At 36.9% G+C, this 26,680-nt stretch overlaps 1 protein-coding gene across 1 annotated transcript; it reads right to left on the bottom strand.

Moving 5' to 3' along the window:
- Window positions 1-981: 981 nt before the first annotated feature.
- Window positions 982-18,609, bottom strand: LOC121430746 (armadillo repeat-containing protein 1-like). The gene is made up of 8 exons (XM_041628123.1): window positions 18,426-18,609; window positions 14,783-14,913; window positions 14,336-14,410; window positions 13,151-13,242; window positions 10,025-10,241; window positions 8,224-8,340; window positions 5,837-5,911; window positions 982-1,374 (listed from the first exon to the last, which is right to left on the bottom strand). Exons 2-8 carry the CDS (start codon window positions 14,855-14,857, stop codon window positions 1,180-1,182), a joined length of 846 nt encoding a protein of 281 aa, XP_041484057.1. The 5' UTR covers window positions 14,858-14,913; window positions 18,426-18,609; the 3' UTR covers window positions 982-1,179.
- Window positions 18,610-26,680: the final 8,071 nt, after the last annotated feature.

Genomic DNA, 26,680 nt, shown 5'->3' with positions numbered 1-26,680 from the left:
ATGGGTTCGCTCGAATGAATATCTATGGCCTGCCACTAGTGATTAGGCCCGTGTAACCTTCAAACTTTGGGGGTTGACATCGCACTCAGGCGCTTCAAAAGTGAAAACCATATGGTAAAAAAACACGAACAGGCCATCATTTCAAGAAGAAATATACGGTCAAATTTCTCTCCTATCTCCTGGACCCTAGTAAGGAGCATATCCAGTCGAGCCGTGTCCTCCAGCGCTGAATAATCGCACGTATGCATTCACTTTAGTACTAGCACATGCAGCAGATGTCGACTTTTCCCCATGATGCATTGCGAATTTCTGCTGGTCCGCTGCAACTGATTATTATTGCAAAGAAATATGTAGATAAAGTGGAAAATGGAACAAATGGCAATTAGAACAAATGTAGACATTTCATCCATTTTCCACTCAATCTAATCTCAATTTAGGCCATACCAATATCATCTAATACCCGAAGTGGTCTAACACCATTTTGAATGTGTGGGTAGATGAACTTGTTCATGAATCAATTTTGCATCATGACAATGCAAGTCAAAAATAGTAATTACACACAAATTATAAATTATACCATCTGGGTATTAAGACTTAATGAGAATTAGACTAAGTGGGTATTAGACTTGGGCCCCGTTTTACAAAGAGTAATGACTGATCTGATCAAACCAGACTATATGGAGATATAACAATGTCATAAATTTACTCAAGGAAATTTGCATATCCTTTGTAAAATAAAGAGAAGCACACTGAATTTTCAAGAAAATCCAGAAAATATTTCGTACAAACATGCACTTTAGATGCTGACGTTATCGGCTTTCCATAGTTGTGGTTGATCGAATCAATCGTAACTCTTAAGACGGGGCCAAAAAGACAATTGGATCAAACTGATGGAAGACCATTGGGAAGTTGCACTTGCAAAGAAAGCGTAAGTCCCCTAATCAAGCATAGTTGGGCGTTGTAAAAAAAAAATTGAGTTGCAATTCAATGTAAATCAACTTTAAGTTTACGTTCAATTATAAAAAAAATAATTTATGGGATTTATATAGCGCACATATCCACCTTGCTAGGTGCTCAGGGCGCTCCTGTATTACCCCGGCTAAGCTAGTCTACCGATTCCGGTGGAACAGCTTTTTTGAAGAAGAGCTTATGCACTCTCCAATCTACTTGGCCCCATGATCACCAGTAAAAATTGGTGGATATAAACGAAGCCGCGGCGCTGAGCCAACCACCTCGCCTCTCTTCGTCATCCTGGCCAATGTTCTTGATAGACTTGTGACGGATGGGACTGTTGTCCTCCGGTAGATAATCTGGGAGGAGTCCGTTGTTCTCCTTATCGGCCATGGCAGGGTTGGCACCAAAGGACAGTATCACCTGCGTGAAACAGAAGACAGAAAAGTCGATTAAGTCTACTACTAAAGGCCTGGGGCGGTATTCTGAAAACGTTCTTATCTTAATTTTGTTCTTATCTACGTCACAATCTCAAATTGGTATTCTGAAAACGTTCTTATCCTTTTCTTATCTTTTGTTCTTATCTTTTTCTTAACTTGCTAAATACATCCTATGCTGAGCGCGTAAATATATTACTCGCGCATATAATACAAAAGCGCGCTAAAAAAAGAACAAAATGAAGATAAGTGGTATTCTGAAAACGTTCTTATCTTTTCTCTTTCTTATCTTTCATGATATTTACGATAATATTTAAGACAGCTAGAAGGTTATCACATCTCACTATGTCCGCGTTCTTTCTTGCTTAAAATCGATGGCCACTAGTAGTAACAAGTACCCACAAGTATTCCTCCACCCCTTTTCTTTCATTCACCCTTTATTTTTCCGTCTTTTTTCTATCCCTTTTTTCTTTCTTTCTTTATTTTCTCCTTTTCTTCCTTTCTATCTATTTGTCTTTCTGCCTTTCTATGTGTCTGTCTTTCTTCCTTTCTTTAAGTTCATTGTCCATTTATATTTTTTGTTTTATTCTTTTGAATCTTTACTTTTCTTTTGCTTTCTTTCATTTATTCTTCATCTTTCTCCCTTTTTTATTTTCCCTTTTAATTTTATCCCTTTCTTTCTTTTCTTGAATTAATCTTTATTTCTGCTTTTATTCTTTCCACTTTCTCTCTTCCTTTCCTTTTATTTTCTTTTCATTTTTCTTTCTTCCGTCACATTTTTGTAATCTTTTTATTTCTTCCTTATTTTTTTCTTTCATTCTTTCGTCTTTATATGTGCTTTGCCTTTTTTCCCCTTTTTCTTTCTTTCTTTCTTCCTTCCCTTAATATCAATTTGTTCCCCTTATTTTTTTTCTTTCCTTTTTTCCATTTTTGGGTTCTTTTTTGTTGTTTTGTTCATTGGTTTGTTCTTTCTTTCATTTTGTTTTAATTTCTGCTTCCTGACACTCTTCTGTCTTATTTACTTTCTTTCTTGTGTTTTATTCTTTATTTCGCTCATTCTTTTTCCGTTCATTCTTTATTTAGTCTCTTTTTTACTTTCCTCTCTGTGTCTTTCTTCTATCAATTTTAAAAATCTTTTTCTTTATTCTTTCCATTAGTGTCTTTTCGTTTTCTTTTTTTTAATTCTTTCTTCACTTTTCCTGACTTTTCATTTTCCCTTTTCGTTTCTTTCTTTGAATTTACCTTTCTTTCTTTTTATCTTTCTTTAATCTTTATTTTGCTTTAATTTTCCTTTAAATTTCTTCTCTCTCATCTTTATTTCTTTGTTCCATTTTCATTTTCCTCTCTTCTTTTACTTTTTAAATTTTTCGCTTCTTTATTACTTCATTTTATCCTTTTTTAAAATCTTTTTTATTTTGTCCTTTTACTTTTTTTTCCTTTAAGTTTATTTCTTTTCTTTCTTTATCTTTTCTTCCTCACTTTATCATTTATAATCGTTCTATTTCTTTTTCCTTAATTTATTATCTTTTTACTTGCTTACCTTTGTTTACTATTTATTTCTTTCATTATTTTCTGCTTTGTTCCTTTCATCTTTATTTTATTTCTGCTTCATTCTGACACCTTTCTGTCTACTTTCTTTCTTCATATTTTATTCTTTATTCGTACATGCTTTATTTACTTTTTTTCCTTTCTTTCTTTCTTTATTTTATGCACGTGTCTCGAAATAATAATCAGTCATTGCGTATAAAATGCCCATTTCGCGCAATGCGCCAGAAACAGCGTGCGCACAGTGCCCATGATATTCTCTTGACATAAGGAATGCTTCTATTGGTTAAACTGCCAATATAAAGCGCATTTTGATTGGTAATATCCTAAAAATGGGCGTGTTGAAGATAAGAAGAAGGCAGTCCTTACAAAGATAAGAACGCGTTAAGAAGATTTTCAGAATACCGATTTGCAATGATTTTAGCGTCTTCTTATCTCAATGAGATAAGATAAAAGATAAGAACAAAGATAAGAACGTTTTCAGAATACCACCCCAGGTCACATCGCCCGAGCGTTGTTGGAGCGGTCGTAGAGTGGAGGGAAAAAAATCATCACCACTCGCTACCGTTCACCATTTTCGATTTTGATTTTTTCCCCAATTTTGTGAGCGAAATTCAACCCTCTCTCCCTACCGCTCCAACAACGCTTGGGCAGTGTGACAAGGCCTTTATATGGTAACTGGGCCCGTCTTACAAAGAATTACGATCATCCCTTTAAAGGACAAGTCCACCCCACCAAAAACTTAATTTGAATAAAAAGAGAAAAATTTAACAAGCATAACACTGAAAATTTCATCAAAATCGGATGTAAAATAAGAAAGTTATGGCATTTTAAAGTTTCGCTTCATTTAAAAAAACAGTTATATGCACATCTCGGTGGGTATGCAAATGAGGAACTGATGACATCACTCACTCACTATTTCTTTTGTATTTTATTACATGAAATACAAAATATTTCTATTTTCTCGTCATTGTCATGTGAAATGAAGTTTCATTTCTCCCTGAACACGTGGAATTCCATTGTTTTAACATTTTGTGCATCAGGCAAGGAGGTCCTAAATCGTCAAATTCGTAAAAATTGAAATATTGTATAATTCAAACAATAAACAAGTGGAATGCCTCTGGCCGTCTCACCTGCATCACGCGGTTCAATGTAGCAGCAGTGCTGACTTTGAATACTACTCTAACTCGCACAAGATGTTCAGTGATACATGGTTACTCTTATGTCCACTTTTTATGAACTAGACCAATAAACTTACAGAGATATGATGGTTATTCAACAAAAAACCCCAACATGGCCAAAGTTCATTGACCTTACATGACCTTTGACCTTGATCATGTGACCTGAAACTCGAACAGGATGTTCAGTGATGCTTGATTACTCTTATGCACAAGTTTCATGAATCAGATCCATAAACTTTCAAAGTTATGATGGTAATTCAACAGATACACCCAATTCGGCCAAAGTTCATTGACCTTTGACCTTGGTCATGTGACCTGAAATGTGCACAGGATGTTCAGTGATACTTTATTACTCTAATGTCCAAGTTTAATGAACTAGACCAATAAACTTTCAAAGTTATGATGGTAATTCAACAGATACCCCCGATTTGGCCAAAGTTCATTGACCCTAAATGACCTTTGACCTTAATCATGAGACCTGAAACTTGCACAAAATTTTGAGTGATGCTTGATTACTATTATGTCCAAGTTTCATGAATCAGATCCTTAAACTTTCAAAGTTATGATGGGAATTCAACAGATATCCACAATTCGGCCAAAGTTCATTGACCCTAAATGACCTTTCACCTTGGTCATGTGACGTGAAACTCATGCAGGATGTTCAGTGATACTTGATTAACCTTATGTCAAAGTTTCATGAACTAGGTCCATATACTTTCTAAGTTATGATGACATTTCAAAAACTTAACCACAGGTTAAGATTTCGATGTTGATTCCTCCAACATGGTCTAAGTTCATTGACCCTAAATGACCTTTGACCTTGGTCATGTGACATGGAACTCTCATAGGATGTTCAGTAATACTTGATTAACCTTATGGCCAAGTTTCATGAACTAGGTCCATATACTTTCTAAGTTATGATGTCATTTCAAAAACTTAACCTCAGGTTAAGATTTGATGTTGACGCCGCCGCCGCCGTCGGAAAAGCGGCACCTATAGTCTCACTTTGCTTCGCAGGTGAGACAAAAACAAAAGAAATAGTGAGTGACATCATTGACTCTCTCATTTGGATGTAACTGGCTTGTTCATATAACTATTTTGTTAAAAATAAGCGAAACTTTGAAATGTCATAACTTTTTTATTTTACATCCGATTTTGATGAAATTTTCAGCATTGTGCTTGTCTGATTTTTCTCTATTGATTCGAATCAACATTTTTCTGAGGTGGACTTGACCTTGAAGCATGAATGGGGACCCTGTCTTAGAACTGTGCTAAAACAAGATTCTTAGCTACATTTGCAATCTGATTGTTGTAATTAAAATTCTCAATGTTGACAATAATCTGATTGAAAATTTCACTATTTTGAACAGATGATTACAGTTAGAAGGGCATTCCTACCCATGTAAACAAAATAGAAAATTCAAGGAATCTCATTTAGTACAAGTCATGCATAACCTATGAAACTGCTCTCTGGGTGGGTAGTGTACAGATATTATTAGTCAACCCCGCTTCAATCCTTTGTTCAATATTTTTGCAGAATCAGAGAGACAATGCAGTGCTTCATGACTCTTGTCACTCACATGCACACATTTCCTGAGACCATATTTGCAAAGTCAGAAAGAGGTGGGGAGGGGTAAATTGACATGCATCTGTGATATTACTATAATAGAGCAATATCTGCATATTTTTAATTGAACTGAGCACAACTTATATTATATATACCTCTTCGCCATGCTCATTCCTGACGACTTGCTCCGCAGACATCTTTTCCGTCTTTGAAATGGCAGCAACGAGCACCTGGAACAGCGTGAGATAAAATGAAATAAACAGAAATGTTGGAAAACCTGAACAATTCAGACATAAATGAACCAACCACAAGGATTCTGAACATACCGCACTTTTCTGCCCGATAAGCCTGCAAATAATGAACAAATCACATCCTTCTTAAACAGAAATCTTGAGCTGCCAGGAAAAACTAATGAACCTTATAAACGATATGGACATAGTTCAGCTGTTCCTATAATCCTGAGCCAGGAAGGGGGGGGGGTGTTGGGAGTTACCCTCAATCAACCAGGAGAGGCCCTTCGAAATTGTAAAGTAATAAAAAAAAGAGTGCAGAGAATAGGTCTGATGATGATTATTAGGAAGAGGTAAACTCATCTATGTACAAGCAGTTGACACAAATGCAATTCATGAACACCTAACATTGGCACACATGTTCTGTCTGTGTATACAAATGTGGAGCACTCAATATCATCTTTGAGAGCCTCGCATACCGGTACAATGATTTTTAGATCATCAATTTAGAAGTTGCTAGGAAACAATTATCCATGAACATGTACTGGCACTCATCTCTGTACAGGGAATAATTTTGCTTTCAAATTTGAATAGCATTTTTGGTCATAAGAGGAAAGCTCTCAACTAAGTAATGTACACTCCTATGTAAAACTATGCTATACAAGAAACTTTATGTATAGCATTCTTTCAAAAATGTGGAGCAAATTGCGATGCAATACCAAGAAAATCAGTCCCTGCTGTACAAACAAGCAGTTGACACAAATGCAATTCATGAACACCTAACCTTGGCACACATATTCAGTGTACCCGGTATACAAATGTGGAGCACTCAATATCATCTTTGAGAGCGTGGCATACAATAATTTTGTAGGTCATCAAATATGAACTTTGGAAGTTGCTCGGAAGCAATTATCCATAAATGGACTTTGACATCTTCTGTCTCAAGCGCTCATTACAGGAAGCAGAGAACTTCCAAATACTGATTATATATAATGTTTTATTGTCCAACTTAATGGAAATTCATTTTGTTAAAATGCAAACATACAAATTACAAATATACATAATCAAAGAGAGACAAAATTAATACAAAATACTGGCATGCACGTAATACATTCGTTCTTATACATAAGACAATTATCCCACAAAAAATGGACTACAGTATGAAATCCAGATCAAATTTATAAAAACAGCTGATCATTTAGGCCTGCCAGGTATTGTTCATTGATTTTCATCTGAACAGAATATAAAAATAATAGAAGAAAAATATGCAGATGTTTTTCAGATTATTCTTTTCTTTATGCCCTTTTTACACAGGATTTTCTTAACCCCGGACTATCGCTAACCCCGTACTATCCTTAACCCCGTACTATTTCTTTTCCTTTTCACACATGCCAAATTGTTATTGCTAACCCCGGATAAGGAATGCTTGCTTTTTACACACGAAACTCGCTAACCCCGGACTAGTGGTTTTTGTCGATCATTCGTAGTACAAGTGCTTCACTCGTACACTTTTTACACACGCTACAATTTCCTTAACCCCTTACTATAGGTAGGGCCAAATTGCCATTTAGCCCCACCTATAGTACGGGGTTAAGCTTAGCCCACTTTCGTTTTACACATGCGATCTTAACCCCGTACTATTGCTCTTAGCACCGCAATTGGTGGGATAACCCTGCTTTTTTGCAGGGCCAAATAATCCCGTACTATAGGTGGGGTTAGCCCACTTTGCAAAAACGCTGTGTAAAACGAAAGTGGGCTAAGCTTAACCCCGTACTATAGGTGGGGCTAAATTGCCCCGTACTATAGGTGGGGCTAAATTGCCATTTAGCCCCACCAATAGTACGGGGTTAAGGAAATTTTAGCCTGTCTAAAAAGGGTATTAGTTTATTACAAAACAAAAAAATTGGGGGAAGAGATTAAGGGTTGGGAAGAAGGGCCGGGATTTTCTTCTTTTTTTTTGGGGGGGGGTGTTTTCTTTGAGGGAAGGTGTGCCTAGTTTGAAAATCAGGTGCATCTTCCCTTTAATGGTGATTACAAATGCACATTGGCGAGACAAATAATCAAAATATTCACACATTAATGAAAAACTCAAACAGTAAAAAAATACACCAAAATGGTGGTCTGTACTAAACAAAGGAAGAAGAACACTTTACTAAAGTTTTAGGCAGTCGTTGAATGACCAGTACATGTATCTTAGTGAGAAGAAAAGGTTCCAACATGTACTAAATGTTTGGAGGTATTGTTAATATAAATACCAGATAAAAAAACACCACCAAGATGATGAAATGGCATTTCTACTAGAGTGTGCCCACCTCGGGTTTCAGGTCCATTCTTGTCCTCACTACACATCGTTTCTTCAACAGGTCAAAGGTGAAACTAACAACCCCTTTCACTTTGAGAAGCTCTTCTTCGCAAGATTTACGGCATTCCTGGAGGAAAAAAAAAGAGAAGATTTTTTAACTTTAGAAAAAACATCCTACCATAAACAGGGCTTTGCTGTATATGATACGATGAACATGATGTACACGTAGTTTTCTATGACCTGTCTATAATCAACCATTCTGCAAGAAACCATTATTTTGAATTACATACTATCTTCTAATAGCTTATTAGAAAACAGCACATACATGTAATTCTGGTAGAAGAGTAAACTAAAAATTCGATTTCGAGGAGAGGAAGGGAAACAGAGCAATATGATGAACATTTGACAAGTCAGCCTGCAATGTCAGTGACACAACATTTTTTCCGGCGACAATTGCTCTGGGCTTTATTCCGTATAACTATAAGACATAAGGTTAGGGTTGCAATATGGGGTTAGGTTAAGAAAATGTATTAAATCCAGGGTTGAAGTTGGCAATCGTATTAGCACTGAACTCACAGCAGAGCGAGTGATGCCAGAGCAAATGTCATGGATCCGCCACATCAAGACAAAAGACCAACCAAGTCAAAGAAAATTTTCCAGACCAGATTTTTATACAAGTACACTGTACAGTAAAGTCAGTTTCGCCCCAAAAGGAAACCAGACTTCTGTGGACCAAAAGAGATTTGGAATGGGCAGATTTATCTGTAATTTGAAGTACTCACATGGCTTCATGGCGAATAATTGACTTCTTTGCCAATAGAGGGCGTTTGGCAAAACTCATCATTTTTAGAGAGAGTACACATAATAAAAATAGTACCACTTTGTATATCAAGTTCACTACAGGCCTCCAAATATAAACAAGGAGGGTTTTAAACTGAAAGTCCAGACAAGTATAATCAATATAAATGTATTTTATAACAGTAAAAGAATGTTGCATTTGGTGTTTAAAATCAATTGACTATACATTAGCAATTTGTGATGAATATGTTAGGTCCTGTATTAAAGAGAATAGCAAACAAAAAAATCTCCATTCCTATCAATCATACCTGCACAGTACATGCACCCTCAATATTTTATAGAACCCATGTATGGAGTAAAAAAAATCATTCTAACATCAATGACAAATAAAGTTACAAGTTTCCCACATCCCAGACAGATCTTCATAAAGGAAATGTAACAAAAGAGTATATAATTTTCATGTTTTTATTGTATATCAAAATTAGACTGCTCTGAACTAAGCATCATGCAAATAGTAATAAAAAACTTGTTTTTCACAATTTTCTGAACTCAATATTGCCAACAACTTTTTGAACTTCAGAGTTGCATTTAAACACAACTTCAATAAACAACAAGGTTCACAAACCACAAGTCTCCCCTGATTTCACAATCAATCAAATATGCAATATGATCTTTCGAGCCCTAGGTGACCTTTGACCTTATCATCCTCAAGAACACACATGTGGTATTACCCAAGGAACATTTGTACCAAGTGTGATCAAAATTGATGCAGAAATGACAAGAACAAGTAGCATAAAAACTTTTAACATTTTTTAACAGACCAACGGACTAACAGACCAAAAGGAAAAGTAATTACTAGGTCTCTGTCGAACTTTGTTCAGGAAAGACAAAAAGTAATTGCAAACACCAAGTGCAGAAATCTGGTTGAAAAGCAAATTGTATTTGATTTTAGGGTTGCGTTTGATCCCAACTCTCTCTGCAACCAACCGCTACAAAGGCAACTGTATACTCACTATGTCCATAAGGCCAACGATTTGCAGAGTGATTATTTTTGACTTTCTATTGCTCGTCCCTACAAAGAACTTGCTACCATGGTGTTTTCCGGGAACCCTGGTACTCTTCGGTCTGTTGGGATTGCAACTCTCTTTCAATGGGCTGGGGGAGGGTGGGGCAGTCAGCCGGTTGTGGATGCTCCGGGCCAAGTTCTTGCTCCTTACGTCACTGTCCCTACTGCAAAGAGGGAAAGGGGTTATTGAAAATGTTGTAAATCTTTTTGTCACTTATAAAATGGACCTTTTCTTTCATCTTGTGTGAGGGAATTTAAATTCAAGTGTAGATTGCAACCTACTCATGCAAATACAACTGATGCTGACTTGAAGTGTTCTTTTATTATTTCACTGGGTTGCTTTAGAACAAATAAGTATGTCTCAATGCAAATGTCCACCTCAAATTGAAATTGAAAAGGTTTTATCAAAATTATCGCACTTTGCAGCCAAAAGGCTGAATTGCGTACAATTTACAGACTTAGAGTGCACAGATTAAAAACATCAAACTTGAAATGATGACGAAAATATAATGCAACATGATATATTATGCATACTAAAAGGAAAAGATGGAATAAGAAAAATACAAACACTGAAAGGTGGTGGAAAGATGCTTATTGATAAACATCTTGATTCAAACAATAAAATAAAAACCACTATTAAAGGACAAGTCCACCCCAACAAAAACTTGATTTGAATAAAAAGAAAAATTCAACAAGCACAACACTGAAAATTTCATCAAAATCGGATGTAAAATAAGAAAGTTATGGCATTTTAAAGTTTCGCTTATTTTCAACAAAATAGTTATATGAACGAGCCAGTTACATCCAAATGAGAGAGTTGATGACATCACTCACTCACTATTTCTTTTGTATTTTATTATATGAAATATTTTGATTTTCTCGTCATTGTCATGTAAATGAAGTTTCATTCCTCCCTGAACACGTGGAATTCTATTATTTTAACATTTTGTGCTTCAGGCAAGGAGGTCCTAATTGTCAAATTCGTAAAAATTGAAATATCGTATAATTCAAACAATAAAAAACAAAAGAAATAGTGAGTGAGTGACATCATCGACTCTCTGATTTGGATGTAACTGGCTCGTTCATATAACTATTTTGTTGAAAATAAGCAAAACTTTGAAATGTCATAACTTTCTTATTTTACATCCGATTTTGATGAAATTTTCAGCATTGTGCTTGTCTGATTTTTCTCTATTGATTCAAATCAACATTTTTCTGAGGTGGACTTGACCTTCAAGGTTCAAAACAATATATAACTTGTCAATATTGATCGACAGTAACCCACACTATTAGACAAAAATTAGTGACGTTCACCCAAGCATAACACTTGCATTATGAGCAAGGGGGTGAACCCCCAGCAGTCTGTTTCAATGAAATGGTCTCATGAAACAAATTATTCATGTTTTTTTTTTAAACAGGGATGTAACTGGAGTTTTGTATAAAAACCTGAAAATGCGAAGCGGAGCGAAGCTCTCGCGCCTTACGGCCGGGGGTCCCTGGTGGGGTCCAGGGGCAACGCCCCGGTGGGGGTCGGGGGGCGAAGCCCCCCGAAGCCAGAGCATTATTGCACATTTGGGGCCACAGGAGAGGCCATTTCAGGGTTTAAATTGTAAAAAAAATTACCTTTTGTGTAGGTCCTTTTGATTTACACGATGTACGGTACCATCCATTTTCAAGCGAGAACGAATTTAAAAGTACTGTCAAATTGCAAGTTACAATTCAAACAAATTCGCGCATTCTTGCACAAAAAATATTAAGCACCGTAAAAAAATGTAATGCTGATCCGATCACTTCAATAACAAAATTATCCAAGCAATGTTTAAGCTCTTAATTCCGAGTTAAATCACAGTCCGAACGAGAGGTTGGCAAACAAATTATGTGCGGCACATGTGCATGTGTTTGGAAATTGCGATCCAGGGTTCACTTCCGCATTCAAGCCAACTCGCGACAGCTCGACCATCAGAATTTCAGACAGCGAGCGTTCTGTGCATTGAATACTGTAATTACGGTCAGTATACACTGTATACTGACCGTAACGTAATCAGAGCGAATTTCTCAGTAGCCGAGATGTCGCGATTCACGTGGCAAGCAAAGCACATGTACAAAACACATTGGCGAAATATCGTCTTTTTTTAGAACGTGCCGATCGTGAAATTTCGAAGGGGCCGGGTTTTCCGGCAACTTTCGAGGGAGGGAAAACCGGAAAAGTTGAGATTTCATGAAAATACCGGAAATCCGGCAATTTCCGGAAAAGTTACATCACTGTTTAAAGGGGAATCCAGCCTTCACCATAAAATGTTATGTTGGGAAGGAGAAAAATAAATTTAACAGAATGGTGAAAGTTTGAAAGAAATCGGACAAGCAATGAGAAAGTTATAGCTGCTTTAAAATTGAGATCACTAATACTATGTAGATTTCAAATTGGCAACTGTGTAGGTAAATTATGACAAGGGGCAAGGACAACTTTCCCATAGGCCATGTAGTTTATTATCAGGGATTTGTGGTTTTCTCTTATAGTACCCATTCCCCTGGGGCAGTTATCTAAATACAACACAGGTAGTATATTGTAGTATGTCCTCATGAAAGAAAAATATAATTTGAAATAAAACTTTTGGGAAAAATGACAGTTTAGCCATAATATGTATTGGAGTACATGGAAGAGAAGTCCTTGCCTTACACATCACTATGACATCCCATATGCGGCCAATTTGAAGTCTCCATGGGTATAGTGATTACCAATATTTATAACTTTTAAAAATTCATAACTTTCTTATTGTTTGTCCAATATTGTTCAAACTTTCACCTATCAACTTGTCTGATTTTTCTTTTCCTTATGAAAACAAGTTTTTATTTGGGTTGGATTCCCCTTTAAACTTAAACAACTTTCAAAGCTTGATAGAATGGAGAAAAGTTCCTTCATCAGACAAACTAATTTTCAAAAGCTGTATTTTTGAAAACCAAATTACTATTTTGGCTTATTACACCAAACCTTGCCTGGCGATTTATTGTTGATTATTTGGGCTGATGCATTGCTCACGCTACAAGTATAAACACTGAATGATTATTTTCTTACTTGTTTGTTATCGCTTCTAGACTAACCAGCATCCCAAGTTCTTTTTTCATCAGAGGACGATTGATTGCACTTTCCGATAAGTACTGTAGAGCCTACAGGATTAAAAGGAAACAATATTACAGGATACATCGCTCAAGTCAAATCTATTTATAGAAATTTGACTTCAGATAGAACCACCAAGATCTGTTCGTTTTTAATTCATAAAGGAGAAATTAAAGGAGAATGAAACCTTTGGAACAAGATAGCTTGGGTCAAAACAGGAAAATCAAAGAAACAGATCAACGAAAGTTAGAGAAAAATCAGACAAATAATGAGAAAGTTATGAGCATTTGAATGTTGCGATCACTAAGGCTATGGAGATCATCGAATTGGCAATTAGGCAAAGATGTGTGATGTCACCGATGAACAACCCTCCCCATTACTTTAGTACACATTTCACTTAAATTGCCTCTTTTATCACATCTATCAGTAGATCATGTGTTCTTTCTATAGGAGGGCATGTAATACAGATTTTTAAAGAATACATCATGGATAAAGAGTTTGTATCACCACAAGATAAAGCAGAAAGAGACATTTTGAGGGTATTTTATAGTCCATCAAAGGGAAAGTTGTTCACCTGTGACATCACACATCCTTGTCGCATTGCCAATGGGAGGATCTCCATAGCATTAGTGATTGCAATATTCAAATGCTCATAACTTTCTTGTTATTTGTCCGATTTTTCTCAAACTTTCTTTGTTCTTGTTCTTTGATTTTTCTGTTTCGACACAAGCCTACTTATTCCAAAGATTTAATTCCCCTTTAACTTTGAAGAGGCACACACGTAAAAAACAGCCGTTTTCCAAAGCTCTACGGGCAAAACCAGGACATCATCAGTGACACTACTCTAAAATCACTGTGACAGAATAAGTCATGACAATCAGACTGAAATTGTCATGTCAAGAGGTTGTTGCGTATTAATGCAAGCTCATATGATAAGCATAAAGTAGAATCATTTTTCTCATTACATGTCTGTCTGAACAGAATGCAAAATTTACTAACCTTCATTGTATCAATAATTACTCAATTTGTCTTGCGACTGAAAAAAACAATGATTGCCTTGACTTCAAATTTCATACTTTCATTGCAAGATAAAAATTTCCTCTTCTAACAAAAAAAAATAATTATTTCAGATTACATACGAACCTCCAGTGCAGTTGAAACCACAATGGGATCATCATTATCCAAGAACAGTACCAAGCCAGGCAAACAGCCTTGATCCTAAATATTTTTTTAATACAAATAAAGGAAAGAAACAGTACACATCAATATGAATTGGAAAAAACAAATATGCTCATTAGACCTGTGTAGAATAAAGTCAATCAAACCCCATTCACTATCATAAAAAAATAAGATGTAGGATTCCCTCAAATATTATAAAGAGGATACATGTATATCCTTTTCGTTTACCCATACGGATAGGGGCCTCAAAAAAAGGTAAATGATATACTCCATCTGTACCTCATCACAGATTTCTAATATTAGCTAGGTGTATACTTCTTCAAAAGTCTCATACTGTCAAATTCAGGAAAACAATTTTTTTTTCTACTTTGTACAAAATCAATGAATTCCTATAATGGTTTTGTATTATACCTTGACAATCTTCTCTCTGTTTTGGGGATCTTTGGCCAAATCTCTCAACTGTTTGACAACTCCCTGAACAGCCATAGTCGCTTTTCCAGTTTACAGGTCTCACGTCAAAGTCCCTTGAGAAATGTGGTTATCTATGAAACAAATGAGAATCTGATAAAATTAAAGATAGTAAATAGTCACTTGGTCCTCTTTCTATTTGGTCCAATCAATGGCCCAATCCTAGTTTGTCTACTGTACATCAAGTCGTCAGATGAGACACACCTATTTTTGAAGTAATATCCAATGACAAACACTGTTTTATAGCACTTCAAATCACCCTTAAACCCCCTTATTTCAGCAGATGTGCAGTAATTACGTAGCTTGAATGGATGAACCTGTGCCTATAAATGTTTTTAACAGAAATATGGCAAAATGTAATATGCTATGGATCTTCATCATCACTTTCATCTCATCCAACTAAAGAAAATCCATTCCGCCAGGTGTGGCAAAAGACTAATAAGTGGGGGGGAGTCAATTTGAGCCCCCCCCCTCATCAAATTTTGTCACTACGCCAGGTCTACGCCGTCGCGTGAAATTTATTGACCGTGCCACTCACTCACTCTACTTTCAGTCTTGCGCATCTTTTGAGACCAAATTTGCGATGCCCGGGTACGCAGTTCTGAAATTACGCAACATTTTACTTTTTTGTAAACGTTCGAATGTCAGACCAAAAATTGCTCAAAAACGTGATTCTGTGACGAGTCGATGTGTACAAACAGTACTCCGTAGAGGCGAATGGCCAATATGGGAGACTGTCTCCCATGAGAGAGATTAAAATCTCCAATATCAGAGACTTTTGTAAATAATTTGGGTAACTAATTTCAGAGACAATCTCCAGTTTGGGAGACCAATTTCCTTTGTTTAGATCTACATTTGCTGCAAAAGGATTAGCTTGGCAGCAAATAAAATGTGATAGGCAGATTCCTCACGAAAAATTTCCCCTTTTCACAGTCTACATGCACTTCAAATATTCACTGTCTACTTTTGTTTTGATGATTTTTGTTGTCATCCACAGTCCACACACAAAACAATGGGCTTCTGACCTCGGTGAGACAAAATTTTGGGTGGGAAAAATTGCACATTTGTTGGTGTTGTTTCTTTTGTTCTTTTGGTAGTTTTGCAAAGCAAGTCTCCAAATGGGAAACTATCTCCCCTATTTAATATTTATTGGAGAGAGTCTCCCATATTTTGGCCATGCGCCTCTACTCTAGTCTCTACTGACAAAGACCAAAAGTCAATGCAAATTGTGTTTTTCAACCAAAAATCATAGGCCTAAATTATGATTATTTTTACTTTTGTTGGTTTGTATTGATTCATTTTATGCTATTTATGATCGCAAAAGGGTCCCCGACAAATCAAATTTCATCTGAAACGACAAGTCGACAAAGAAAAGTTTGAAAAAAAAATTCCATCATGTCAAGGCCTCAATAATTATTATGTAGCGATCGCAACGGGTTCGCGTTTAACACATTTCCTATTCTGCCAACACACAAAATGGGCAAAATTCATTGAGCCAGTGTATCAACATTTCAAATCCTTTTTTCATAAAATGTTACGATCTGTTTCTAAATATATCTAAACTTCTTATTTATAGTCAATTTACTCACATTTGCATCGCCAAAATGTTGTTTTTAAGGCCGTTTTCGAGAGCACCACCTGTCCGTCGTCACACGATGGAAGTCGCCATTTTGGAAAATATGACTCCAGAACCGGGTTAATCTTGCAAGTTACTTTTACTTGTTGATGCCCTCTAGGGGCATCAAATAACCATGTGTTATGTATCATTAAAATCGGCAGACTTTCTTCTACAAGTTAGTGACGATTTCAGTTCAATGTCGGCAATGTTTTTCGTTACAAAAAGGAGTTTTTTGGACACTTAAGGTAAATCATGTTTCTATTTTCTTACTTCAAAGCCGTATAAACAGAAAATTTCCCAGGGAACAGTCAAATATCAGATATAAATTAATTCTTTGAAGTGTATTTGTATCAGAAAATCTAATTTTGATATATAAGAATGTGTCGCATAGCTGCGCAAGAGGCGAATGCAAGCCCATGTTGTGCCGCCTAGATCGTGATTTTGGTGCCATGGCTGACCGAAAGGAGTGAGTGGGCGTGGTGGCCGTGGGTGTGGTACTTGATGCATGTATGTTATTGTTAAACCCATTGAAATTAGTTGTAGGTGATAAGCTGTGCATTTGATTTCTGCATGAATTATGTGTATTGATGATAAATTAATGATAATTTCAACTTAATATTTCAAGAAAAAAAAACAGGCGGGAATTAAAGCACGTTTAATTCCAGTCTCATTTTTTTTTCATGGTGTACAGGCGCAGACCATGCATTGACTGCTGCCTGGTACTGGTATTAAAATGAATAGATACATGACTATATATTCTGTTGTTTTGTGTCATCATATCAATAAGCTGTCTCATCAATTCACATGATGTACACAATAATGGGTCCCTGTTTTATTATGTTTACTAGGAGGGAGATTATTTTGTAAATGTGATTTTAAATGTAGTAGAAATTCAGATAATGTCAGAGACTTGCTTTTTAACTTTATATATTCCAATATTTTTAATGTTAATATATTCTATAATTCTAAGCAGTGGAGTACATTTCTAGCTACTGTTGCAGCTCCAGCTGTCTGATCTCGCATTCTCAGATCTGCAAACAAAAAGAGACATCATGGTAATTATACAGAATACAGAGTGAACATGGACAAACAGAAAGAAAAAAAAATTACTTGCAAAACTTAATTTTCTACTTTTGAATGATATAAATCTTACAGATACCGGGAAGTATAGTGGGACATTCATTTTTATTTTCTGATTAAAGTCTGTTGAGGAATGAGACCCCCAAGAGTTGATTAATTTTTTTTAACAACGCAAAGCGTCCCATGCACTTCTCTTGTCTTATTCTAATTTGTTATCTTTCTTCTTGTATACTATATTTTCACAAATAGAAGCTGTTTGAATAAGAAAAATATGAAGGTAACACAGCCATGCTCTACAAGATCACCTCTTGTGTTGCATTTTAGTCAAATTAACTTAGTAACCTACATGAAAAAAAAGTATGGAAGTTTCTTGGATCTACAAGTACCTGTAGATCTGCCACCCAATGGGTACGGTACTTGTCTTGGGTGGCAGAAAAGTTCCGTGTATAGCGTCCCTTTAAGAGGCCATATCTTCAGTTATGGTGCTCCAATTGTAATTTGGTCTTCACCATTGAATTTGTCTTGAAAAAACCTTTCAAGTGATGTATAATTTGTCTGTATTTAAAAAAAAAAAAATCATGTAATATAGCTATTATGAGAAAGCTTTTTATTATTTTAACGAAAATTTTGGTCTACATCTAGATCTAGACCTATTATTAATTTAGTAGTAGTATTTGGTTGGAAATCGAGCTATTCCTTCGTTCTTCTTCCTCTTGGCTCGCGCTCGAGTTGAGCATTCGCCATGCCGCCCTACTACCCGGCATGGCCGTCTCTCTGGCTCAGGAGTCAGGGCCCACCCCGCCGCGCCGGGCATCAATTCAAGCTGCAGGCCGGATTGCAGACAGTGTGAGTGTTCGGCTGCGCGCGATCAGCTACTCTTGGTCTTACCGACTCGGTTGTATGATGATGATAATTGTCTCGGCCTAGAAATGTACGTCTCCTTTCTCTCATTTAGATTTACTTCAATTTTCACTTGAATCTGTATTCTGCTTCTGATTTAAAGTTGAAAAAATTACAGTATTTACTAAAGCGTCACGATACGGGCTATTTAAAAATGGCGGTGTGTACAATTTTCTTGCCTGTGATTGGTTGCGGCTTCCCGAATACTGTCGTTCTATTGGTCAATACTTTGAGGTTTCAAAGTGAGGTCATAATATATGGTATCTGCAAAGAGATAGTCTTCTTCTTCATGTTACTGCAGGCAAACTCCTCAATCGGGATATAATTGCTGCAGGCGTGTGGCTTATGATGAATTTGAATTAATGGCCCCCCCCCCCGATGAAAGTATAGATATTTGAGTTTTGTTTAGCCTCGTCTTAAAACCATCCACTGATTTTGTCTTTATTGTTATAGTAGCAACAAATTTCTGTGGCCTATAATCTTGTACATATATAAACGAAAAGAATCATTTCAAAAATGAAATTCAATTATAAGCCTTCTTTTGACCTGGCACCTGATTTATGGAAAATAGATATAGAGCTCCCATCAACATGTCAAATCAACTGAACTCCGAAGTCTATACAACAGCTAGTGTCGTAATGACAGAGTTGATAATTAAATAAAAATATGAATAAGTACATATAACTGAACAAATAAACAAATAAATGAATGTATGAATGAATGAATAAATGAATGAATAAATAAATAAATAAATAAACAAGCAAATGAATAAATATATAAATTAATTAATAATCAATGGCGTACAGGGGGGTTCTTGCCCCCCCCCCCAAAAAAAAAAAAATCACTGAGGGAAAAATATAGAAACAGAACAAGAGAAGAGGGAAATATCAAATTACTTTCTAATCATTATGTAAAAATCTTTCACAAATTTGATTTTTGTAATGAAAATGTCTAAATTTTTGCGTAAGGTGCTGTGTTTGTTATTTTCCATAGGCAGCACCCCCCGGAAATCTGGTAGGTATGACAGAAATGTAATGGAAATGAACAATATTTATATATTGGAACCTGGCTCCCCCTTCAAAATTTTCTTACATAGTGCTGAAATCATGCTTAAATTCATTTTCTTTCAGATCAGAATATCAAATATTTTCAGTTTGCGCTTCATGCGCGTTTTTTTGATTTTCATAATAACAATGGTTTTAGAATGCCCTTTTATAGGACTAAATCTAAACATGCATTTTATTCAGACACGCATCTTTTTTTCAAAAAATACAAGTTAAAATATAAAGTTTCAGATCAGAATAAAAAAATTGTGTTCATGCTTCGTGCTCACATTATTAATGTAAGAAGATACCCAATAATCCATCCTTTTCCTGATTACAAAACATGAACAGAGTGCCCCGTTTCTAGGTCTGAAATCTCAATCTAAATTTTGTTTCTGCTGTTTCCCCACTTTTTTCCAAAACCGTGTACAAAAACGTAAAAATTACCATAGTGATTGTGATTTTTTGCATGGTCAGCCCCCTTACTTTTTGCTCAGCCCCCCCCCCTTTGAAAAGTGGGGGGGGGGGCTGAGCGGCCCCTGCAGTTTAATACTCCATACATATAAACTTGATAAACATTTTTTATGGCAATTTATCTTATGTGAATGCATATTCATATCACATATTCCACCTGTGATATTGATTCAAGGTCAAGTCCACCTCAGAAAAATGTTGATTTAAATCGATGACAGCCCGCTAGACCGAAGGTCCGCGAGACCGAGGGTCCGCTAGACCGAGGGTCCGCGAGACCGAGGGTCCGCTAGACCGAAGGTCCGCGAGACCGAGGGTCCGCGAGACCGAAGGCCCGCGAGGCCGAAGGTCCGCGAGACCGACTTTTTTTTCCCTTCATCGGTTGCCGCGGTCGAGTGGTTTAAGGCGCCTCGTTGCAGCGGCGTAACAGGTACTTGTTATCAGAGGGGCCGGGGGGGGGCAGAGCCAAATATTTCCGAGTAATTCCGTCTAGAATTAATTGCTAGGATTTCAGTTTAGGTGGCAGAAGTGAGCACGGGAAGCGCGTTCCGGGGGGGGGGGTGCAGGGAGGGGAGTGTACCTACCCCCCCCCCCCGCGAGATAAGAGGAAGGTCCGACGTTTCTTTAAATTGTTCCTTAGCTGCTCTCGCTCATCTTAATCCATCCTCTGCCTGTTAACGGAGGGGGGGGGACAAATTTCGAATTGCGGAACCCCCGACGTTTCTTTGAATCGTTCACTAGTCTGCATGCATCCGCTCTTATTACGTTTTCTGCCTGAAATGGGGAGGGGCACAACAAAAAAACTTCCCGTTAACTAAGTCTAAAATTAGTGGCAAAGCTAGGATTTAGTTAAGGGGGCGGTAGTCAGCACGCGAAGCGTGTGTGAAACACTTATGAGCGCGCAAAACGCGTTCCCGGGGGGGGGGGGGGTGCCGGGAGAAGCTGCGACGGTCCCTTGAACTGTTCCTTATCTGCTCTCGCTCGTCTTACGTTCTCCTATACATTTGTATTTTCTCGCTCACGTTTCCCCCTTTTTTTTTGGGGGGGGGGGGTATTGGCGTTTTTTTTTTGGCTACGAGGGTGTAATAAATTGTTCATTTATTTATTCATTCATTCATTCACTCAACTATTCTTTAACAGATTCCTTTTTTAACATCATTTTTTTTTTATATAGATAACATTTCAGCTTCTGCCGGAGTATCATTAGACTGGGAATAGTTTGTAAGAATGCTTTTCATAATAATTTTTAACATTTTAATGCGTAACACATCTCACCCAGGAAATTTGGCAATTGACCACTGAAAGTGCACGGTAAACTCAAACTAAGATATTTATAAACAGTTTTCTATTCTCTCAATTTAAAGTTGGGAGTAGAATTATCGAAATCTCTATAGTCAAGGGCTGATAATAGTATGTGGCAATTAAAATGTATCGATTTCTTTCTTTGTAAATGCTGTATTAGGCCAAATTGGGGGAGGGGCTGGAGTGCACTCTTAACAAGGGGCAGATGAAGCTTACATGATATGCGAGCAAAGCATCGACAACTGCAACAATTATATTTTTTTTAAACCCTGAACTAGGCCCTTTAAAAGGCTATAAAAATATTATGAGATGCTGAAGCGAAATATATTAATGAGGGGAGCAAAGCGAACGAGCTTCAGAAAAATGTGGCATTTAAACCGTCAGAAGACTCTTTTTATTATCTGATGCATTTACACTACGAATGGGAAGGGGGCGCTTATGCCTCAATATTAATATTATGAGTTTCTCCATTGTCTACATAATCTTTTTTTCTCCTTTGCTTCTACGCTCACCTCCAAGTGCCACCCCATGTTATATTTGAATTTCTTTCAAAATAATGTTTAACCCTGGCGAATGCTATATAAGGCCACACCGGGGAACAACATTCAAAGAAGCAAAAAAAAATTCTACTTAAAAAAATCTTCTATATAAAAAAAAGGCTGGCCAGTACATCAGAATACTCAACCCTTGGCGTAAATCCCGGGGGATGGGGGATATAACCCCGCCCCCACACACTCACTTTTTGGAGTGGGCGGTTGGCGTGTACAAATACCCCCCACACACACACTTTTTAGGGAATAAAATATATTTTAAGTAATTAGTAAAAAAAACGTACTTCAAAATTTCTATTTGAAAATGCGATTGAAAACCAAAACTGGTTATTTTGGGGTCGCTCGCTTCGCCCCCTCGTAATATTTTAAAATTTATATTATGAAATGTGATTAAAAGCGAGAAAATTGGTTCTTTATGGCTCGTCCGCTTCGACTGCTCGCTAAATAGATATTCAAATGTGTGTATAGAGGGGGCAGGGGCGGATCCAGCCTTCGCCATTAGGGGTCCCTGAATTTTTTTCATCCATATTTTCCCCGATCGGCCGCTCAAAGATGATTTTTTGTTTCTTTGAAGGGGGTAGTCCTATGAGTCACTTCTTATCTTTATTCTTTAAATCAACGTAAATATATAATATCATAATCCTTATTCAATAATGCGAGCGCGAAGCGCGAGCAAATTTCTTTTTTAATTGTATGTATTTTTTCCTAAAATTTGAACATTCTGAAAAAAAGATGTGCCTGCAATAATTACTACGAACGCGAAGCGCGAGCAGAAATTGTTTATACACGTTTTGAAATGATCGGAAATGTAGGCCTACCTGTTAAAGACTGCTTGCAGTTAGCCATAAAGTTGTTACATATTTCAACAATCAAATAAGGCGAGCGCGAATTACGAGCAGAAAAAATTTTGACATTTCTACATAAAGAATGGAAAATTATTTTTTGTAATCATGAAAGGATACCTACATAACTAAACAATTGATGCGAGCGCGAAGCGTGAGCGGAAAAATTCTAGTTTTAGACCTAGAACGGAACACTATTCATGTTTTGTAAATAATGAAAAGGATGAGTAAGAGGGGATATTCTTATATTAATAATTCGAGCACCAAGGGCGAGCAGAAAGTTTTTGATATTGTGATCTGAAACTTGATAACTGAATGAACATGCGCGCGCGTGTTTCAGATTTAGACATAGAATCTAGGCATTCTAAATACAACTTTTAGTATGAAATAAAGGTGAGCGCGAAGCGCGAGCTTAAAATATTTGATATTCCGATTTGATTTATATTTCAAACACTTTGTAGGAAAATTGTAAGGTGGATATAAATCGCACTTGATAAGGAGCTGATAGTTTTCATTATTATTTTGAGTTTGGGACAAAGGACCATGACATCCTTAGGACATGTTATCATATGAATATGATGACTATATATCTTCCTATTCATCTTGTTAAGCGCGAGATTAAACAAAAGGGACAATTTAATTATTAAATTGATACCTTATTTATTAATGCATAATGAGGGCGCGGAATCTGATGATATCATGGCCTGAACAGTGTACATTTCAAGCACTTTTATAATCATGAATAGGATGCTTCAGTAATCAGTTGATATATTTTTAACCATTAATGCGAGCGCAAATCGGGAGCCGAAATTTTCTTATAAACTGCCATGAAAAGGGGATTTTAAGTAGTTTGTTGAGACAGAAATACCTCGCAAATCAAAATGCAAGCATGGCAGCGCTAGCTGATATGTTTTGACAATCAGACCTGAAAAAGGATATTTTGAAAACTTTAGGGAATACATGAAAATAATAGGTACCTGATAAATCAATTTCGCAAGCGCGCAGCGCGAGCAAAAAATGTGAATATTTAGACAATAAAACTGACATTTTTACAGCAGAGCACTTTTTAGTCATCAATTTGTAAATCACACAAATTAATGAAAGTTCGATTTCCAAGGAGAAATATGTTTTGTATATTGACTTCCAAACTTGATATTTAAGCTCCATGTTGAACAAGATATGTGAATCGCCTGACAGGCAATGCGAGCGCGAATCGCGAGCGAATTTTTTTTTTTTCAAGTCTTCCTCTCCTCTTATTTTATTCACTCGTCTTCCTACTCTTTTCTTTTTTTTCTTTTTTTGCTCCGCCAATAGGAGGGGGAGCCGCCTGGATCCGCCTATGGGGGGGAGGATAAAACTCGATCATCCCCCACTCCTCAAAGTGGATTTACGCCGGTGTACTCAACACACCCTTTCGAGACAAGTCCCCTCCCTAGTTCCCATGAATAGGTGTTTATTAATTTATCTTGAGTTGAGTTTATTAACATTAACATATTTACATGAATGAATATATTATGTATAATACATATTTACAAGAATGTGTTTGTATAACATGAATTATATAAATGCAGTTCATAACATAAGCATAGTCTATATAAGAACACAATGTGATACCCCATGATATCAGCATATAATACAAGAGTCTTGATGCAGTTTCACCTGACAAGAAGCAAATCACCATAAAAATTGATCGTATGCATGAACATAAATTATTAATGGTTTGGGTGATTTTGCACCAAAAGAAATGCTGTTTAAGGGAGAACCAAAAGTTAGCAAAAGTGCTAGTCGAGAATGGTTTCCCCAAAAGGATCAAAGTGCAATGTATCTACTCTACTAAAACAACTTTCTTTTTATTTTTTCCCCCAAACTCATGTCAATCATCAACTTCATTAATCAAGAGAGTTTTCATATCTTTTACGAAATGAAAACCGTGTTCTTGAATACTCTGGGGCAAACTATTCAAAAACTCCAATAAAATATATAGAAAAAGTGCCATGTGTAGTGTTACTTTTCATGCTTTTGGGGAGTCTTAGCATGGAATGTTCTCCCCGCTCTCAAGCCATCCTGTCGCGATAACTGGAGAAGGGGTGGGAGGGGGGGGGGGGGCTTCTCTCGATAGGGTGCGGCCATCCCCGCTCTGCTCACCCACCCTTTCGAAACATCGACAATCCCTTCCCCGCTTGCTCTCACTTTGTTTGCTTTTGTTTTGTGTTGTATTTTTTGTTGTCTCCAGCCCGGTTGAAGAATTAATGTGTGTTTTTTTTCTTGGGGGGATACCCCGACCCCTCTGGCTATGTAATGACGCAATCGATCTGCATCTTTTAGTTCTTGTATATCACGTCGATCTGTCATCATCTGTGGGATTACCCAGAAAGGTGGGGGACTGAGGCCATGTGGCATGTTATCAGTGGCGTAACTACGGGGGGCATGGGGGGGGCACGTGCCCCCCAATCGGATGGCCAAAAAAAAAGGGGAAAAGGAGTAAAAGAGGGAAAAAGGAAGATAAACGTAATGGGGGAAAGAAGAAATTGTTGTTTATCATAGTGTTATATTATGTTATATAACATAAGAAGCATTTTTCACAACTTTATGAAACATTATTTGCTTAATTGTGTCTTCATTGTTTCTGGTGCTCGCATAGACTTTTTAACGAGACATATAAAACTGCTGTACTAAAGCCTCCCGTTTTCAAATCAATATACAACAAAATAATATATTTCCTCGCAATTAGAGTAATTATTGTTTTAAGTAGTGATATATTCTTCTTTTTCATGACTACTGAAAGTTATTGACCTATTTTAAGGTCTTAATATAAAACATTTCCTGTCCGTGCTAACGTTCGCATTAGTGGATTGGTGAGATTTCTGCTCTTCATGAACTCCTAAAATCAGTCCTTAAAATGTCAATTTTTCTGATCTGAATATCAAAAAATTTTAGCTCGCGCTTCGCGCTCGCATCATTTGGTTAGTGAAATACGTGGGGTCTTAGTGAATTCCTACAAACAAGCCTTGGAATGCCCCTCTTCATGTCTGAATTTCCTAGATTTTCAGCTCGCGCTTCGCGCTTGCAGTATTTCATTAGTGAGATGCGTATGATAATCATGATTACAATGACTTCAAAAAGTGCTCCATGTGTTTAGATGTAATTCTAACAAAATCAGCAAGCGCTTGGCACTCGCATTAGATGACTATGGTGAGATATGTATACTCTGACTTAATGGATTCGTAACTATAGTCCTTAAAATATCCATGTTTTGAGGTCAATATATACAAAAATTTCAGCTCGCGCTTCGAGCTCGCATCATTTGGTTATTTAAATACGTAGGGTCTTAGAGAATTCCTACAAACAACCCTTAGAATGCCCCTCTTTAGGTCTATATTTCCTAAATGTTCAGCTCGCGCTTTTGCGCTTGCAGTATTTGATTAGTAAGATACGTATGATAATCATGATTACATGACTACAAAAGGTGCTTCATGACTGTGTTTAGATGTAATTCTAACAAAATCAGCAAAGGATGGCACTAGCATTAGATGACTATGGTGAGATATTTATACTCTTAATGGATTCTAAAATATAATCCTTAAAATTTCCTTGTTTAGGGTCAGTATGTACAAAAATTTTAGCTCGCGCTTCGCGCTCGCATTGTTTGTTTAACGAGACAGTTAAGTATCATGATTACAAAACAATTTCCTTATAATGTCAATTTTTAGCCCTCAATATCAAAAATTTTCAGCTCGCGCTTTGCACTCGCATTATTTAATCGGTGAGATACATATTCGTTTGATGGCACTGCATGCCCTTAAAATATCTCTATTAGGTCAGTATACCTGTCAACTGAGCGCGCTTCGCGCGCTCCCTAAGTGACCCGAAATTTTTGCTGGTGCCCCCCCAATGCCGTGACCCACGGTACGCCACTGCATGTTATCTTTTAATGGAACTTTATACAGAATACTTACCCTCATCCTATGTGGACGAGCCCCATCCTCAACTTGGAAAACATTTGTTGTTGCTCGTCTCTGACATTGCTTCCTTCA

Source organism: Lytechinus variegatus, chromosome 17 (genome assembly GCF_018143015.1).
Source record: "Lytechinus variegatus isolate NC3 chromosome 17, Lvar_3.0, whole genome shotgun sequence".
NCBI lineage: Eukaryota > Metazoa > Echinodermata > Echinoidea > Temnopleuroida > Toxopneustidae > Lytechinus > Lytechinus variegatus.
This window is presented reverse-complemented; position numbering and strand designations above follow the sequence as displayed.